Raw genomic sequence first — 21,102 nt, 5'->3', positions numbered from 1 at the left:
GATCATATAAGCCGAATGGCAACAAACAGAGTAGTAAAGACTGTAAGAGACGGTTCCCCAATAGGAAGGCGAGCAGTAGGAAGACCACGAAAACGATGGAACGACAACTTACTGGAAGCAGATTGAAAAACAGACAGAGTTATGTCTATATAAAAAGAAGAAGAAAATTTCTGTTTTCATTTTGCTGAGAGTGTAGTGCGAAGGGTGTAGATCTAAAAGAATTGTCGGGATGAAAAGTATGCGAAGAGCGAGAATGTTTGACATTTTCTGAATACGAGTTATGATTTAGTAGATTGTGATGCGTTTTGGAGTAAATAAAGCAGCCTCTGAAAGAGCAATCAGTATAGGTGTATCTTGTACCCAGACAGTTGGAGTACATGTGATTTGATTTTAGAAAATTATATTTTTTCGAGTGAAAGAGAGAGAGCAGAAAATTGTCTGCATGAGTATATTTTGTGAGAAGAATCATTCAGTAATTGATTTGATATACTTGCGAGATGGAAGAGCAGCAGAGGTATTTGAGTAAAGAAAAGTGGCGCTATATTTAGCGTGTGACGTGCCAATTTTTAATTCAGCGATATTTGTCGGGTCTTCTAGAATATTGCAGCGTAAAGATTCTGTAGCGTTATTTTAGCATTTGAATTGTATTTTCTGTAAATATAATTTTGGGTCTCTCAGTTAATAATCATTACGACTCTTTTAATTGTCGTTATTGTTATTTTTTTTGTCATTAATATTATGACTTTTTAAATTGTCAACATAATACAGCGGCATATGAAAAGTTTAAAGATCTAAATTTAAACAACGATTAAATAACAATGGAGGTTGGTATTAAAGGCAGAACAATATGATTGAATACGGATTTACGAGACCTTTTAAAAGAGTTATGACTTAATACCTAACGCCATTTGAAAAAAAATTAAGACGTATCTCTAGTAGGGAGGGGGTGAATCTAACGTTAATGATAATAGCCGACAATATTCAAACCGAAATCCTTGAAGTCGGTATGCGTTTTTGTTTTGTAGTAGAAAAGTCAATAATAGATTTTTGTTTTCTTGTATCAATATTTCACGTGAATTTAAGTATTTCCTTATGCGAAAAATGTCCATTTAACACAATAGTTTATTGTTTGTTTTTATATATTTATATAAGTCGTTTCTTTCAATATTATCCATTTATTATTTGCATTTGCCTACCATTTTGTTGTTAACATTTTTTGTGGTTAATGCGTTAAAGTTTTGAACAAAATCTATTGTTCGAAGTTTTGGAAATTGGAATGCGAGAAGAAGAAAAATGCAAAATCTATTGTTCAGAGCTTTCTTCCTTTATGGTAATTCTGTCAAAAAATATCGAAGATTTCCAAATTCTGCTTGATCGTATTCACGAAGTAGGAGAGGAAATAAAATATACTCAAACAAAACCAAATTTTTTTTCTTTAGTCGTAACCCATATCAAGATGCAAATATTTAACTAAATGGGGTCCAAGTTAAAAAAGTTTACAACATGACATATTTGGGAAGTATCATAATGGACCAACTAGATCCAGACATAAAAATAAAACGAAGAATAGCAATAACTAAAACTACTTTTATGAAAAGAAAGACATTTCCTTGCAATACTCATCTCAGTTTAGAACTAATACAAAGAATGGTTAATGTTATATTTGGTATTTACTTTTGTATGGAGCAGAAGTGTGGACACTCAAAAGTGTCAGTATCAAGTATGAACAGAATTAAAGCATTGGAAACATGGATTCATAGATGGATGCTGAATATACCTTGGGCAGCAAGAAAACTAATAAGGAAGTACTAAATAGGGTCAACAAAGATGGATAATTGCTAAAGACTGTCAAACATTGGAAAGTATCTTATTTGGGACATATAGTGAGGGGAAATCAATACAGGATATTACAACTGATCTTCAAAGCCAAAATAGAATGCCGTGGAGGTGTAGGAAGAAAACAGGTTTTTTGGTTAAAAAACGTTCCTGAATGGACTGAGATATAAAATGCAGGACAATAATTCCATGTGGCAGAAGATCGAGAAGCCTTCGCAATGGTGATCGCTACCATTACATAACTCTGATATTGCATGTGAAAAAGGGAAGAGCTTCCTATTCCTATATATATTATTAGATTATTTAATTCTTGCTAAGATGAGTTTTTAACATTATATACTTCTTTTGTTATTGTTTCTAATCACGTAACCTTGTTCTTCATCTCCAGCGTATTAAGAAACACACATTTTATTATGTCTTATTTCTTTGGATACCCTATTCAATGAATGATTTTCTTTTATTTTTAAAGCTTTCTCCATTCTTCTACTTCTCTGTAAGCAATTATTATGTCCAGAGTTAGTTTTATATTTCGTAATTCACGTACCACTTCTTCATCTTTTTACTTATTTCCTATACGATTTATGTCATATTGTCATATTTTCCTGCTTTTCGTCTGCGAATTTGTCTTGTATTTTAAGGCTTGCTATCGGGTGTTTTGCCAATTAAGATTTTTTCTGGGAGTTTGTTTATTAACTTCTCAATGTCGATCAACCCCCCTCCTTTATCCAAGCTTGACAAACAAAAGGTCTGTATTATGCTGGGCTTGTCGTCCACCGTGCTAAAACCTGAGGCGAAGTTACGAATATTGTAAAAAATAAAAAGAAATCACCAAAAAAACTAATAATACTTTATTCGGAGTACACACCCGTGTTAAACATCAACAACAACCTACAAACCCATGCCATGACCTTACGAAGTTTCATAATATAATAAAAATGTATCGTATCGAAAACGTTATTATTATGTGCCTTCTTCTTTTCTCTTCATATTGTGGTAAATGGTTCAAACAGTAATTTGGTATTCTACTTAATACAGTGAAACTTGGATAATTCAAATCTCAGGGGACCTTTAAAAAAATTCAAATTATCCAAAAATTCCAATTAAAAATATATCTACAAAAAACAAAGATACTTACATAAATATCTGCAAACGATAAAAGTCAACAATAGTTCACCATTTTTATCGCTTGCAGATGTTTTCGTTCCTATTCTTGGTATTTTCGGCCAAATTTTGGCCGATAAAATCGCCCAGTAAGAACGCTTCATTAAACTAATAAAACAGTTTGTCTCAAAACATTTATTGTAAATAAGACCATTTGTTACAATTAATGAAAAAAGACATACTTTAATTTTTTTCAAAGAAATCCGAAATTTATAGCTGATTTTTAGAATTTAGCTTTGCGGTAATGACAAAAAAACTAAAACTAAAAATGGAATGACTTACGTCATTTTTACTGTCGAAGTACCTTCTAAGTTGTGTAATCTGGTTCGTTGCTTCGGCCGCATTCGGAACATGTATTTTCCCCCCAACTGATGACGTGTCGTCTTTATCACTCTCTTGTTTTTCATCATTGTTCTTAAGCACTTCAGCTATCATCTATTCATCGGTTATCTCACCACATACCGTAACGTCTTTAACTACGTTTACAAAATCTTTATAAGAGATGGCAGGATCAGAAATGTCGTCAACTGAAAGCAGCTCTTCTGTTAAAGTGTCATTAGCGTTTTTTGCTTTCTTCTCCTTTTTTTCGAAACCAGCTTTTTTAGAATATTGTTTGATCGTTTCGGTTGTTACTTTGTCCCAAGTTTTCTTAAACATTCGAGAGGCTTGAAGAATGTCTAACTTTATTTTAAGGGAGTCTCAATCTTCCGTCAAAATGTTTTAATCAAAAATGTCTGTAAAAATGTTTAAGATTTTTTATGATGCCCTGGTACATAGGCTGACAAACTGAAGTCATGTTGGCGGGAAAAAAAATAACTTACATTTTTCATTAGCAGGATAGTGTTGTGTGCCGTACAGTTATCAATAAATAAAATAATTTTTCTTTTTTCTTTTGTCTAATTTTATCAGTCATTTTTCGAAAAGATCACTAGTCATCCAAGATCTTGTGCTGTTCACATATTCCACTAGTTTTGAGGTTCTTAAAATAACGAGGATTAGCTGACTTGCCAATCATTAGTCAAGGCAGCCTTTTTGATAAGGGAGAGTGACACTTTATTTGCTTAGTTTTCATCCGTGACATTTTTCGTTTTTAAATGCCAGTGTTTTGTTAGCAGCGCATTTAAAAAAAAATACATGTCTCATCAACATTGAAGATATCTCTTTTATCTATATCCTGAACCATCTCCTCCAAAAATTTTTTCCATTGGTTGGCTTCTTGCTGATTAACGGCCCCACTTTCTCCACGAATAGATTTGAATGAACTTTTGTTGCGTTCTTTAAAGCCGTCTAGTCACCCTGTACTCGCCTTAAAATTTTTTTCCCCATTTCAATAGCAAATTGTTCAGCTTTGCTTCTTATAAGGGAAAGACTCACGGGAATCTTCTTATTCCTGGCTTGTTTAACCATTTTAAAACACAACTGTCTAAATTTGGATTTTCTGGCTCCCTTAACCTTTTTCACCACACCTCTTTCACTCATGAGATTTTTTCTTTATTCTTTAAGTAGGTGGATGATAAAAAATATACACGACAAAACGAAATATACACGAAGCCACGACAAAATATCGTGGCTTCGTAATCTACGTGAATGGTTCGGGTGTAGTTCGATTGAACTTTTTAGGCGCGCTGCTAACAAAGTCGCAGTGGCCATGATGATTTCCAATCTCCGCTAGGAGTGGCACGAGAAGAAGAAGAAGGTGGATGATATATGTATTCTTCAAGTACAAAGAAGGAATTTCAAAGTGCCCTAGATCTCAGATTTTTTCTTTCTTCCCTTTTCACCTTTCCTCCTCTTTAATTGCAGCTAGTTTTTCGGATAACGTCAAAGTTTTGTATGTTCGAAGTTTACCATGCGTTGACATCTTCGCTCAAACGCAGTAACATACTGACGTTATTGCGGTGATTGCAACTCCAACGCATCTCTTGCAATGCCAGATACGGGTACAATGTATAATGGCCTTGAATACTTTGAAATAAGTGGTGCGTTAGGATATGAAAGAATACTACCTCATTTCGCGAAAATTTCCAGCATGAAATTAGCATTTTAGCTTGTAGAAAAGTTCGATTTATCCAAAATATAATTAGAATTATTCATGACTGTTTACCTTTACTTATATAGGAAATGATAGGGACCAGAATAAAAATTGGAATTAAAGATTTCGAATTAGAGAAGTTCGAATTAAGTAGGTTCCACTGTATATAGATAATACTAATTGGGTCTGCTAACAAAAAAGTAAATAAAAATGAACGTTAACAGTGAATGAATTGATAATGATAAACAAATATCTGCTAACATTCTTATACAGAACTTTGAAAACTTTTATATTGCGTCTTATTTCAGGTCCACCACGTGATTGCCGAGTATCCCAATGGTCTCCTTGGAGCGCATGCAGCAAGTCATGCGGCATAGGCGAAATGCAACGTCGCCGAGAGGTCACCAAACACGCCAGGAGGGGAGGAAGACTGTGCCCGCCATTGGTGGAGACGAAATGGTGCGGATCAGCTAGATCATGCAACAAACAGTACTTTAACTGGTAATTAAGATCTTTTTCGCCATGTTGAATGTGTCTTTTTGTGAATAAACACTTTGTGTTTCGCAACGATACCACGTTTTGGACTTTCAAGACTCTGGCTTTAGGCTTTCGGCTGGAGACGCGCGAGTTGGGTGGTTTTGGTAAACGGCGAAAATATGCGATCTTGAATACACATCAATATTATAAGTATTTTTAAAGATAATAATTAATGATAAGAAGGACAATCGACTGTTTGCTGAACGAATCTAATTCGCTTTTTTGTTACCAGTTTCCAGACAAAATTCTTTTGTACTAAAATCAAACTTATTAATAAAAAATTAGTAAAAATTTTACACAAAATATCCCTATTCTGCTTTTTATACTTAGCATATAACGTGTAGAATTTCTAACGCTCTCTATTTATAATAAGAACAATTAACTCATTTTTAATATATTAACTTTATATTTTTCGTCTAACGTATTCTCCATTCGAATTATCTGTTGACGTATCATCTGCCAATCTCTAAGCGATTTGTTCCATTCACCTAAGTAGATCTTATAGCCATGAAATTTACCTTCAAATGATAGACCCCCAATTATCCGGCAAAATATCCCACAAAACACGTATTTTGTAATTGGACAAAAATAATGAACTTTATTGTTATTGATTGCCAAGTTTTCTCTTCTTTACCATTCGCATAAGGATTTTTACAATAATTTTAGGCTCAGTCCACGAAAAAAAAAGGCAATCAGCTGTAATAATACAATACTATTTCTATTACTATTCTACTACATTGTCGATCATTTAAGTCTCACATCTGTATTTAAAACAGAAATTATAATGACAAAGTAGTTGAGTTCGAGTACTTAAAAGATACAACCACTAATGTTAATCTTTTTTTACTTCAATTTTTGTATCAACAAAAACGTTTAAAAAAATTGGCAACTTAGTACTGTCGCAGTCATTCGCAATATTAAATTATAATTTAACAAAGTATTATATCAATGATATTTGGTATTTGGTAATTAGCATATGATAAATAGAACATTAAAGAACTTTATCGATGACTAGACTTGGCTTGATGCATAATGCACAATGTGTGTGCATTTTCAGAATCGTATCAAAACTACGTAACAGAAATTTAAATATTTAAGTTAAGGTGCTTTAAAACAGTCATAAAAACTTTTAAACGTGCCATGTTCTAGCAAAAAAAAAGTGGACCAGGGGACATTTTGTGTAAATTATCATTATTTATAGTTTCTAAAAAAATATAGAAAAGAATAAAATTACTTTTTAATCATTTTCCAATAATTTTAAATATGAAGGTTGAACACATAGTGGATAGATATTAAATTATAATTAAATTAAAAAAATAAAAAAGGTTATGTTCAATACAGTTGTAAGGCATTATTATCTTCTTTTTTCATTGTTTGTGTTTAACCTTTTCACATCTATAACTTTTAGGACTATTTGTGCCCTTTTTCTTTACGTATCATCTACGCGACGGAGGTTGGCAATCATTGTGGCTGTTCTGATCTTAGATGCGGCTGCTCTAAATAGTTCGAGATTCTTCTCCTTCCTATACTTCTCTTGTCCTTGATCTTCCCTTGTATAATAAATTGAAGTACGTCGTATCTCTCTCTACGCATGGCATGTCGCAGATATTTCAGTGTTCGTGTTTAGATTGTTTCCGTTATTTCCATTCTTTTGTTAACTCTTCTGATGACTTCATTGTTTGTTACATGCTCGGTCCATGATATCTTCAGGATTCTTCTATATATCCACAGTGTGAATGCTTCTAGCTTCTTAACAGTCGCCGCGTTCCATTTTGTAGAGCAGAATTAAAAAAATATAGCACCTTGCTAGCCTAAACCTCAATTTTAATTGCAGGTCTTTCGTATAAAGTAGCTTTCTCATTTTTTTAAAATTTTTTTATATTTATGTATATGTATATTTATGGTTGTAGTCTTTTACTTGTTCTATAGTAAATAGTAAAAGTAAATAAAGTGTTAACGTAAATTATCAGACTTTCATCATTAGGTTGGATTTTTGATAACCTCATAAATTTAGTTTTCTTGATGTTTGTTGGGAGTCCATATTCTCCTCCATAATCAACTATCTTGTTCATTAGCCTCTGGAGGTCATGCATGTTGTTCGCCATTATAATAGTATCGTCCACATACTTAATGTTTTTAATTGGTATTCCATTGACCTGTATTCCAACTATTTCTTCCTGAACAGTAGTTGCAGCAATACACATCCCTGTCGTATCCCTCGTTTGATTTCGAATTCTACTAAAGTATATTCAATTATGCGTATATATGCCTGCTGCTTGTAATATCATCATAAGCCGTTTTGAGTCTACTGCTAACATAGGCCTCCCGTAAATAATTCCATTGCATCCGATCTTGAGCACCTTTAATCCAGTTGTGCTGGATGCGCTTGATGTCGTTGGACCTTGTTGGAGGACGTCCTCGATTACAATAAGCATCGTGTCTAGGTCTCCATTCTAAAATTTTCTTGGTCCATCTTAGTTCCATTTCATCGTTGAAATTCTTTTAACTGCGTCCGTAATACCAGTTTTTCTCTTATCTATTTGATTTAAAACTCTTCCTGTGAGAGATATATTGACTTTTCCATTGCTCCTTGTGCCACTTGATCTTACCGATTACTTTTCTGGTAAGGGCCAGTGTTTCTGCTCCATAAGTTATAACTGGAAATTTACATTGATTAAAGATCTTTCTTTTTAATCACATCGAAATATCTGATCTAAAGACTTTCCTCAGTCTTCTATAAACTCTCCATGTTAGATATATTCTCCTATCCAACTCTGTTGTTTTATTGACCTCAATATTTTTTTAAATATTTTTTCTCGGCACACTGTAATAAAGCGGTAAATAGTTTAATATCCTGTTTGTGTCACCGTAGTACATATTATATTTCGATCGATGTATTTCGATCAAATAGTTGGACCTATGATTAACGCTGCATTCTGAGTCAAATGCTTTCTTAAGGCTGAAGGTAATTTTCTTGTATGTAGTCATTCGTTCTAAAGTTACTCCCAAATGTAGCTTGCTGTAGTGGTTGGTGAAAATCTAGCTTAGGTCCCAGTCTGTTAGTATTTATTCTTATGAGCTCAATTAGCTTATATAAATATTAGATAAAGGTGGTAAGTCTGTAGTGTTCAATTTCTGTTTCATCTCCTTTTTTATGCAATATTATCATAATGTTATCTTTTTTTTTTTTGGTGCAATTTCTTCCAAGAGCCGGGCATTATAAAGAGTATTTAAAGCTTTTATGACGCATTCGCCTCCTAGTTCTATTGTTTTTTATTATTTTACCTACAATGCTATCTTCTCCAGGTGTTTTGTTGTTCTTCATACCTTTTATTGCTAATTTAATTTCCTCTTCTTTTTCCTCTCCTATAATGTTCTATTTTCTTCGATGATTTTCAGGATGTTTTGTTGTTCATATATGGCATGTATTTGTTTAGTTTTAAACTTACAAATATTCCTCGTTCGTCTTCAATTTTTCTTTAAAAACTTTTATGTTTTTGTTTTGTTCCTTGGTATTAGCTGTTTTTTTAGTGTTGAAGTTCCTTATGTCTTTTCTAACGGCTTTTTAAATGACTTTGTTCAAATTCATATGCTCTGCAATGTTTATTGTGTGCTTATCTTGCATTTTTCTTATTTTTCGCAATAATTTCCTTGTGTCTTTTGTCAGTTTTTCATTTTCCATAGTATACTTCTATATCTTCTTTATGGCGTTCACCAACATTTCGATAAGCTGTTCAATATTGGTTTCAGCTTGCACGTCTTTCTGTAGGTTACTCTCTATTTCTTCCTGGTATGCCCTTGTTTTAGTAATCACATTGAATGTGAAATTTTTAGTTCTTGTTGACATATTTCTTCTTTCCTTTATTTATTTATTTATTACAGTTACGTTTTGAACAGCATCCTTTTGTTAGTAAATATAAAGTTGATTATATTATAGATTCGTTATAATTTAAAGATCATTGTAGTTTATTTATTTTGTTTTGAGGACATCCACTAACTGTTTGTGGCGGACCTTATCAAATGCCTTGTTGTAATCTATGAAACAGATGCACAGATTTTGGTTAACATCCAAGCATTTTTGGATCAGGATAATGGATGCAAAGAGAGCTTCTCAGGTACCTACACCTCTACGGAATCCAAATTGGATTTCTTCAATATCTAAAAATTCTAAATATTTCTGAATATGATAAGCTATTTTTCGGTGTACTCAAAAACTGATCTAATATAATGTTTGTTAGACACATGAATTCAAATGGGTGTTTACATATTTGTTATGTAAACCATATACGTTTTCCAAATATTTATATTTATGAATTTGTTCTATTATGTTTTGACTCTATTATAATAAGAGTGTACATCGGAAACGCTAGATCCACCTTTAACTGAATGAAAACGTTTAAGAGCCGGAACCTCTCTCTTGAAGCATTTGAGATATGATTATATCTGAGAATACTTGAGATCGCGTGGACTCATCTCATAAATGAGGGAAGAATAAGGAAAAATTGAAAGGTACTGACCGACTTCAACTCTCGAAAGCAACAGTACTAAAATTTTTCATTTCTCTAATGCTCTAGTTCTTTAAGGTTTCTGGTTGAGTCCCATATCTCGTGCCTTGTGTTAGTGTATAATCACCAAGATCAGATTTTTATCTCTCTTTATGATCTTTATTTTATTGCTTTAAATACTCACTGATATTTAGGCATTTGGATGCAGTCGAAGAAAAAAAAGGGGAAAAATTAGGGTAAAGAAAAAAAGAAACCTTTTTTCTTTATATTGTAACACTATTGAAAGCATTTGTGAATACTTTAGTTTCCATTTGTGCTAAACTGTATTATTTGAAAGTGACTTCTTTCTTTTATCTTCGTAAATAATATTTTCATTTTACGGATCGAATTCTTAATACATTATTTTCTGTAGATCTTTTTATTTGAGTGACAAATTATAATTTACAGAACTAAACTGTGTATTCAATCTTTTATTTTTGAAAAAACATCTATAATCTGTAAAGCATGTCTATTATTATGTACTAATTTTAACTGCCATATAATATAGACTTAAAAAAAGTTAACATTTTTATAATATTCAATGTAGAGAGTAAGTGATACACAATATTTTTAATGATATCATATGATCAACATTCTCCTGATTTAACAGAAATTCGTATAGAAAAATAGTTTTTGGATTGAATTTATGATTTGTGGTAAGGTGAGAGCTGGATTTAACATTTACAATTCTCATGTTTTTCGATGCGGTTCTAAAGCTTGTGCACATCTTGTGAAGGATCGCTATAGATTCTTCTATTAATCACTCGACAAAAATGTGTGGTTTTTCAGCCATTTTCAAAGTACAGACCTTTAGATGAAAGTGAATTATGAAAGCGAATTGAGATAACGACTCTATAAAGAACACCAGCCCAAACATAACGGCGGTCCAAGTTAATCAGTTTAATCAACTGTCAAATCTACGTGATCGACATAGAGATGACTGTCAAAAGGTGCACCTATTCTTTTGAACTGAGTTCGCCGCCGTGACTCGGTGGACCTAGTTCGTCTTTTGTCAATAGGCAGATGCAGGTGCAGAGCAATAATCGGAATCGGAACGGAATTTGGAACTCGACTGGGGTTAATAACTGAATAGTGAATCGATTATAGCTTGGCCCTGCTGCTGAGTTGGTTCGTTGTATGCTCTGATTCGAGATGGTAAAATTCGGTTGGTATCGAGTCATTCATAGCAGTTAGGGAATGGGCAAGTTGTTGTGGCTCTGAAACTATTTTGTTATGGCATTATGATAACTATTATTTTTATTGGGAAATATCCAACATTTTAATTGAAAATACGTTTATTTTGACGTTTTGATTTCCAATTGATATCGCTCTTGTTATTTTGTATTACAAGCGTATTACAGTACTCCTAAACTTCAATTTTTCTACTGTTAGCAGACTCTTCCTCAAACTTACAAGAATAGCACATTCTTACTTCTACAAAATTGGACTACATTCTCAGCGGTTTCTATCAATTATAGTCCAGCCTCCCTTGCATAGTCGTTCTTCATTGCTACCCATGATTGTCTAATATTCACTTTTTTCTATACTATGTTATACCGGCTTGTTTCCTTATGTCATAGTCCCATCTTAAGTTTGGACGTCGTCTTGGTCTCTTGAAGCTCCTTGGATATCACTATGTAATTCTAGTGGATCATCTATTGTCTGTTCTTCTTGCTAAATATCCTGCCCAATGCCATTCTAAAGATTTAATTCTGTGGAATACATCAGTGACCTTAGTTTTTTGTCAGATTCATTATTTTCTCTTTCTAGTTTTCTTTGTTATACCTTGCATACATCACTTCATTTACCTTTGAGTTTCGCTATTAACTCTTTCTTTAGTGTCCAAGTTTCGCCGCCATATGTTATGATTGAGAGTATACACTAATCGAATGCTGTTTTCTTTTGGTAAAGTGGCATATTGGATTTGAATATAACTGCATTTTTACTAAAAGATGCTTAAGCCATTTTCATTCTTCTGTTGAGTTCTGGGAGTAAGAAGCCAGATTTATCTATTAATTGTCCCAGGTAGACATACTCGTCTACTGTCTCAAATGAAATGTTGTTTAATATTAAATCTTAAACATCCACTAGCTGGTTGTACATAGTTTTTGTTTTTGCCAAGTTCCTTTTCAGACCAAGTTCATGACTAACTGCATTTAGGTCGCCTATAAGTTCTTATAATTCTACATTTTGTTAAATATATCGTCTAGAGTCGCAGTAAAGAGTACGGTAATGTACGACTTGTCAATGCCTTGGTTGGACAAAGCGTCTATTACAGCCTTAGTATTAATGCTAGCAGTATTTCATATTCTTTAGCTCTACTCATTAGTTCTAGAAGCTAATCTGGCGTTAATGATTTTTGTGAATATCTTGTATATGATTGGTAGTAGACTTATAGGTCTGATCGACATATTACTCTTTTTGATAATAATTATTCACGTTGAAAATCGTAAACATTATAGCATGAACCACGTTGATGACACGAAAGTTTTTGAAATGTTTTTAAAGCCCTTACAAAAAACTTTAAAATAACCAATGGTAAAACTGGTTTTGCACAAAAATTAAGGTAAGTTGTAAATAAAATAAAGTTTGCGACGTTTATATTTTTTGTGACGCAGACAATAAAAAACTCGCCTTCTCCAAAACCAACCTGGTTAAAACTATTTTGTAAACTGGTTTAGAAGGTTTAGTTTTAAAAAATTCTGAGTTTTAAGTAGATACCAATAACTCAACAACTAAAAAAGATACAGAAAATATATTACAATACAAAAAAAAATAGTTTTCATTTTACTGAACTTTATGTTTTTCTTATTTCTATAGACTGAAAATTAAACGATATATGATTGCTTAAAAGTTGGATTCGCATGCGTTTAGCATCATTTTTAAAATATTGCAGCGCAACTCTTTTTAAAATAATGAGCTTAAAAAAATTACTACTTTGGAGCTCTTAGAATAAACTATTAACTGGTGCCTACGGTTTTAAAAAATGTTGTGTTGAAAGGGCTTGAAGATGGCGCTAAACGCATGCGAATTCAATCTAAACAAGCATAATATGTCGTTTAATTTATAGTCCATAGAAATAAAAAAAAAAACACAGAACTTTCTTTAGTCTTCAGACTAAAGGGTAGTCAGAGTTATTTTGAAAAAAGGGGGATTTTTTAAGAAATTCCGAAAATAATGTGTTCACTTTAAACTCGGATTTTTTTAAACTAAACCGTCTAAAAAAATTAATCTTTTAGAATGTAATGTTTGTAATGATAAAAACTAATGACATTTAAAATTCTCAAATGAACCAAAAATTATTGAATCTGGCAGAACCCAAAAACAGATGTTTTCAACTTGTTTTGCAAAAACGGCAAATTAAGTTTTTATTTATCAAAAAAGTTCCGAGGGACACTTATTAAAAATAATATTCAGGGAGAAAGCGTTACAAATACAAATGTCATAGTAAGCCGGCTGATATTAACATCCTGTATAATTATTAACCAATAATTGTACATGGTCATCATCAGAATCAACAAAAACCTCATTAAATTTTCCATTTAAGCCAAAGTTTCACAATTGTTGCTTCACCCTGTATAATTATTATTTATACCATTGGATAGCACTTTTTATAGAATGATGTGTCACAAGTAGGGGTTAGCAATTTAAACTATTTCGGTTGTGGTGGGTAAGGCCTAGATGGTTGATGGAGGTGAGTTCTCTTTCGTGTCATTTTAGTTCCCCCTTACTATCCTAGAAACGGTTTCAAGCATTTTTCGATATCAGCTTTTTTTCGTGAGATATAGCCCATTGGAAGTTTTAAAATTGACACACTATATAAGTAAATTCTAAATGAACAACGAATAGTTTCAATAGGAGTGATTTTGGAAGGGGTGAGTTTGTTACTTTCTGCGTCACAAAAATATGAGCGGACTTTATATTAGTTATAACTTACATTATTTTTCATGAAAATTACTTTTATTAATACTCCTTTTAAAGGTCTTTAAAAAAGTTTGTATAGGTAAGTTTTTCATGAAAAACTTAGCGTTTTCCGAAAGTCATAACTTTGCTAAATATTAACTTTCCGATAATAATAAAAAACAACTTTGTTCTATAAGCTTTATTTTATACTCAAACAGTTTTTTCGATAAAATCTAAATTTTTGGATTTATTTGGGAAAAAACGTTTAAAAACATGCTTTTTTAACATGTAATTTGTGAGCTGTCAGTCACGAATAACTCCAAAAATATTACCTTTTCTAAAAAAAAACTTTAAGGAACATTTTTGTCTTGGAATTTAATATTATAGCGGCAATAATAGGTTGTTTTGACAAACTTTTTAAACCCTCGAGTTGGGGTGATAACCACCCCCAAAGGAAAAGCACATGTTGGCATAGGGTAGATTTTAATCTTAAAGCTATTTTCTAAGCCAATCAATAGTATGTCAAATTTTGGCACTTACTCTCTACAAGAATAATCATATAATTGGAATTTAACTAAAATATCTCTGCATACAGCAGAGTAAAATTTAAATAAATAATTTGCTAAACTTTTAGTCCTTTTTACATTATAAGTTATTACTTTAATATTTTAGATAAATTTTATTATTAAAATTAAAACTTAATCCCTCTTTATTAAGTCGTGCTAAATCTAATACTTACACAATTAAAATGAAGTACGCACATTTTGGAAGGTACTTTGATAATTTATTAAAAGGTTAATTTTTATTAGGGTATTTCTTACAGATATAGTGTGTGTATATATGTAGAAGTAATTTTTTAACTGATTTTTATTCGCATGCATTGTAGTTTTTCAAAATATATCTTTTGGCGTTAAAAGTACTTTTCGACATCATATGTTTAGATGGTCTTTGTAGAATTTTTCATCAAATATTTTTATTGTTAGCGAAAGTAGGTAACAATATTGCCAAATTGCCAAATTGCTATTTTCAGCAATTGTTATTCATTTATATGTATCTACAGAGAGCCATTGTCATAACCAGTGAACAATTTTTATAACCTCTTATAACCAAAGCCTCTTGCGACGTTGTTCGATGCCTAATTTCCGTGCCATTCGATCATATTAATAATGGCCCTACCTCTCTAACGTCTATGGCGCTTATTGCCTAATTTATTTTGCGCGAGAATTTTGTATTCTCCATCCTCAGGACATGTCCGTACCATATCAGTTACTTTCTTTCTATGTCTGTCATTATTGAGCTTTCACGCCCATTCGTCGTATTATATCATCGTTGCGAATTCTGTCTCTGCGGGATACTCCAACTAATCTTCTAGAGATGTCCGTTTTGACTGCCTCCAGATTTCTGTTGTTATTTTTCGTTATTTTACAAGTTTCTATTCTGTATAAGAGACTACTTTTTATGAGTTTCATATATATTCTATTTTCTTCTTTTCCCTGCTTCTTGACTTCAGACTATATTGTTCAAACATATCTCACTTGTAGCTTGCATTAATCTTCTTTTTCTTTAATCTTTTTTTCTTGTTGAGCCAAAAATTCTAAGGTACATATATTGGTCACAGAACATGATTTTGTCGTTATCTTTTAATGTGAAACGCGTCATCTCAGGTTCTATTAGCAGATATTTAGTTTTTGCTGTTTTTATTTCTAAACCGCCACTTTCTTTATACGTTTTAAAGATGTTTTGCTATATATTCTAGATAATTTTTATCATCTGCTATGATGACCTGGTCACCAGCACACTGCAAGATATATAACCACATCACTCCAAGGTCTACACCCTTGGTTCTATATTTTCAATTTTTTAACTCCTTCTTTGCGTCTTATTTTCGAGCAGTCTTCAAAACACGAGGTTTAAATTTATAGATAAAGGATCCGTCTAGTAGTCAACAACTCTCTTCTCCTCGTAACTTACGAGAGACACTATTTATCTCCAGAACTTGTCGTGAGACGTTTCTACCAAAACCTGCTCTTTCATTAAACCGCACCAAACGCAGTATTTTCTAAATAAAAATTCGGGATTTCTTGCAGGTAAGATTAACAAAAGATGCAGATTCTAACTTTAGTGGCTAGTATATCTATAATATTGCATCTAAAATTTGACCCAAAAATCTTCGGTCGCTGCTGTGGGAGTAATTATATCACAGGTTTGAATTCCTTATAGTCTACAGTCTAAGTAAATTTGTTTTTTATTCAACTACATACAATTAATATGATGGAGTTGGCAATAGAGTTTCCAATGCAACTTGTTCACTTTTTCCTTAAAATTCTTGTGGACCCGGAGACTCCATATAGATCTCCACTGGCGGCATACATGGAATCTTCTGTCAGCACATATCAACATATATCATTAAATAATTTGAAACTCAATGTTCTAGATTCCCTAGGTCTTGTCATATGCCAAAAATAATTTTACTACATGCTTTTAATACATGCTTGTTCGATTTTGAAGTAAAAAACAGGTGATTAATAATTAGGCTTAACAATCTGTGTTGATCAAAATTCAGTACTACAAACGCCTTTCGATATAATTTTTGCAAGAAAACTAACGAACATTTAGTCCAGTAATTAAAACATTTTGAGGATCAAGATAATTAAAGTAACATTTTTTATTGGTCCCTTTATAACTCGACTAAATTATTTTAACAAGTATAAAAGATAAAATTGCTTTTTTACATAAAGAAAAATAGTAATTTTGACTTAATTTTTTAATATGTGGTTGAATACTTTTGTGATGATACCAGGGGTGTTTTAAAACTCACATATGAGGTAATTTAATAAACAACAGAATTCAAATGTAATATTTAAAATTTTTATTTATTTATAGTATATTAGACTGTATGGAGTTATACTGGGGGTAGTATATTGATTAAAATATATACTAGATTTTCCGTTCAGTTTCTGCTGGCACATTGAGACGGTATTGTATACAATTCCGAATTGTTTCACTACTAGACGAGGTGGTCGTGGACTTAAGAGCAAGAAGGAGATAAAAGACCTATGATTTACAGACAGCTAGTTGTGGTCATTAAAAAAATTTCATATTTAGAAAAAGAATCATTCAGAAATTAAATGGTTTCTCGAGCTTCACGAAAATGTGGCTTTCTTATAATAAAACCACATCATTTATATTCATATTTTAAAATTGTTGCACAAAAAGTTTGTCAAGCTACAATGTCCTGTAGAAACATTGTCGGAAGATGTAAAATAGCTGTATATTTGACGAATCAATCCAGCCTCCCCGGTATTTGTAATTAGTCTTTTCACTTCTGAGACAGTTCATAATTGCGCGGAAATTTTTGAGTAAAAATTGCCTGCCAAATCATCAATTATTTAAAAAAATTTTGTCTGTCATAAAATTAATTTGACGATTAATTTTGCCAATCGATGTCAAAATAAAACAAAAACTTATATAATACATCAACTGCACTAAAAAACTATTTAAAATTTTAACAAAAGAATTCAACCATCTTGAAACGTGAATGTTCATACCAAAAAGTTCTTTGTAAAAATCAATCTTAAGACAGTTTCTTTTGTAAATATAACATAGGTACAAACCTTAGATATTAGTGCAAAGTCAATGGATATTTCTATGAAAAAAAAAAGTTAAAAAAAATCTAAAAAAATTCTCTACTCATTTATAATTTAATATACTTATGGTTTCCACTCAAACAATATTCTGATATATAACTAGAGAAAAATCCAATAATTGTGTCAATTTAGTAAAAACGATTAACATTTTATGAGTAAATAGTAGTTTTTGCTGAAACCGTAAGTATGTATGTACAGTATAAGAATCGGAAATGTGACTAGTCTAATGATTTTGTTTTTTAAGCTTAAAATTGTATTAAAATGGCGAAATCAAAAGTTAAGCCAAATAAGACAAATGTTGTTTAAGAGTTTATTATAACATTTAAATACAATCTTGATCATGCTTGATATAATAACAATGCAGGCAAACTAAAGACGTTCAGAAGGTGTCACTCGAAAATCATTATACAATGACACTTACAGGTCATGTTCCAAAATATTTAATCGTTTATACATATAATTACTATTCTTAAATTTTAGAAACCTCCTCTTAAAACTACTTTATTGGTCCCCATCTTATTATTCTGAAAGCCTATTCTACCAAATAACTCCTTAAATTTACTAAATAGATACATTGATGCCAGGTCCGGAAGCACATAAACGAATTACCATACAATATCTGAAGAGCACGATTAAGAGTTGAGTGAGCAGGACAGTATGGTAGTGTATGACGTTTTCATGAAAAAGTAACCTAACATGGAGGTGAAATCTGTAATATTTCCGTAAAATTTAAGAGGCCTCTAAAAATTACCTATTAACTGTCCTCTTAAACTTCCAAGTAACCTTGACATTCTTTAAAAACGTATTATAAAGGACCGCTAAAACTTTTTTTTAAACTAAAAGGTTTTCAATTAAATACGACAACGTCGCATGCTGCGTAAAAAAGAAAGTAGAAGATAAATTGACAGTTCGCTGAAAATAATATTTTATTGAAGCGAAGCTTATATTTTGGTTTTTTTGTACAGTAAAATTCTGGGAAAACGTCACGAAAGAGGCGCCACGAGACTGCGTCACGAAATAACGGTCTTCACGTCGGATAACTACTCTCCATCAATTCGTTTCTTGTCATCTTATATTTATTCTAAACATGTTTAACTTAAAAGCTGCATATAAAATAACTAATAAAATACAGACATTAAATTAAAAGTAAAAAATAAAACGAATATCTGTCAATCAATCATAATCAAATCAATTTAATTCATAACTTACTTACTTTACTTTACTTTATCGTGTCCGGACATGTCATTCATACAATTTCGGCCCAGTATCGGGCTACGTCGGTTCCATCTTTGTTGGCGAGCCACAAATCTTCAAGAGTACATCGATGAGGATAGTTTCTGCATGTAAGAAGATGTTCCATATTCTGTGTTTCTGTACAGTCACAGTTCACATCATCTTGGTCGATTTTTCCCCATTTTGCCATGTTTGATTTTACTGGAGCGACCCCCGTTCTTATCCGATTCATATTTTTCCACGTTTTAAAGTCTAGGGATTGGCCGATCCATTGAACTTGGGGAAGAGGAAAATACTCAGGCGGTTCATCCTGCACTGTTTCAAGGAAACTTTTCCTAGATTTTAGTCGCTTTCGTGGTGTTCGAGCTTTGTATAGGGCATGCTGCTCGTCCGCGATCTGCTTAATTTTCTCTATGTGCTCTGCAATGCCTCTGCGTGTTGAGGGTTCTGCAAAAACTGCTGCTTTATATAGATTCGAGAGTGGCGTTGGTTTCATGCACCCCGTTACTATCCTGCATGTCTCATTTAGCGTAGTATCAACTTGTTTGGTGTGGGCAGATCTGCCCCAAACGGGGCACGCATATTCAGCAGTTGAGAAACACAGTGCCTGTGCCGTTGTTCTTAAAACGCCAGGAAGTGCGCCACATTTACTTCCCGTTAGCTTTCTGAGTTGGCTGTTCCTAGTTGTTACTTTCCCTTTAGTTTTTATGCAATGTTGTCTGTAGGTGAGGGACCGGTCCAGACTTACACCAAGATATATAGGATTGTTTGTGAGTTTTCTAATGTATTACCATTCCACACAATTTGGAGTTTTCGCTTGGCTTCCTTTGCGCGAAGGTGGAAAGCGCAGACTTGGGTTTTAGAGGGATTGGGTCTCAGGGAATTCTGCAGATAGTACGCTGTCATTGTTTTTAAGGCAGTTTCGAGTTTCTTCTCCACTTCTTCAATTCATAGCGATTGTCGAAAGGTCAAAATTAAAAGTCATAAATGCCATTTAATTAACAGTATTAAATCATCTGTTTAAATTTTTATGACACTCCTCGTTTTAAAATAGTTATTTCATATAAATTCAATGTCGTATTTTTACAATTATCAGTTCAAATATTGTGTTATTACAGTGCGACAAAAAGAGTTTATAGAAAAACATTTTAAGTTAAATTTTCATATCTAGACCTTTAAAGGGATTTCTACAGTAGCACATATTACATAATATGACTTTTTACGAAATGGCAGTCATAGTAAACATTCAGAAGAGTCCATTTACGTTACAAGGGAAGTCCTTATACAAGATGTAACATATCGAACTAAATAATCTCTAAAATAAGGGAAAGGCAGAAAAGTGTCAAAGTAAGTTGTATGTTACACAAAAATATGTTAGTTTTGCTAATGATCATGATAAAATTAGCAATTTAGCTTCATGGAACAAAAATGTAAAGGAAATTGTAACATAAAATAGCATTTGCAATTTGATTAAATTTTTTCGCTGTTAAAACTTTATACCTATTTAAAATCGTTGGTATCGAGTAAAAGTTATAAACAAATTTGTCTTTACGGTAATAAAAAAATATGATTCGTCTTACTTTTAAAATGAGATGTAAGTCTATTTATTTATCTAATTCACGAAACACATGTAAATGTTTGTCACGTTGCCGGATCTTAGACTATTTCTATCGACAGCAGTGTGCTCATCTTAAACCAAATGACTTCTTAATGAAATTTAACTTAGGCTAAGTTGATTAATAATATAAGTTGTATATGAATGTATAATTGTACTAATATATGGTTTTTAGTTTTGAATATGTCTGGCTCATATTATGTATGTATCAAAATCAATAAACGTTATATTTAGATAATTTATAGTTTTATCTTTGCTCTTTTTCCAGTTTACGTAAAATATTTAAAAAAAAATGCAGATTAAATCTTAAATCCAAATCTCCTTCACAGTCCATTATCCTACGCAGTGATATGTTGACGTTCTGATGTGTAATTTACTATTCAACTCTATATTTTGAGCTTTGTGAGATACTGCAGGAAGACGCTTTGACTCTACCTTCGACGATCAGTCTTCGCATGTAGTGGTATGACCAAATTACCTCAGAACTATTATATTTAGTTTTTAAACTATTTTAGCTATTTTGAAAAAGCTTCTGACAGAGTACGCCATGATAAGCTAAGAGACATTCTTGAAAGAAAGGACATAGATAATATC

The 21,102-nt window shown here is 32.2% G+C and overlaps 1 protein-coding gene across 1 annotated transcript in view; it reads left to right on the top strand.

Annotated features, from left to right (window-relative positions):
• The window catches only part of mspo (M-spondin), a 150,186-nt gene extending 129,449 nt beyond the window's left edge, over positions 1–20,737 (top strand). Inside the window, exon 7 of the mRNA XM_072528321.1 lies at positions 5,338–20,737. Within this exon, the coding sequence (XP_072384422.1) occupies positions 5,338–5,534 (197 nt within the window). The 3' untranslated portion in view covers positions 5,535–20,737. The remainder of the gene's footprint in view (positions 1–5,337) is intronic.
• The last annotated feature ends 365 nt before the right edge of the window (positions 20,738–21,102 follow it).

Source organism: Diabrotica undecimpunctata, chromosome 4 (assembly GCF_040954645.1).
Source record: "Diabrotica undecimpunctata isolate CICGRU chromosome 4, icDiaUnde3, whole genome shotgun sequence".
Classification (NCBI taxonomy): Eukaryota; Metazoa; Arthropoda; class Insecta; order Coleoptera; family Chrysomelidae; genus Diabrotica; species Diabrotica undecimpunctata.
The sequence above is the reverse complement of the archived record's forward strand: the minus strand, read 5'-3'. Positions and strand labels throughout refer to the sequence as shown.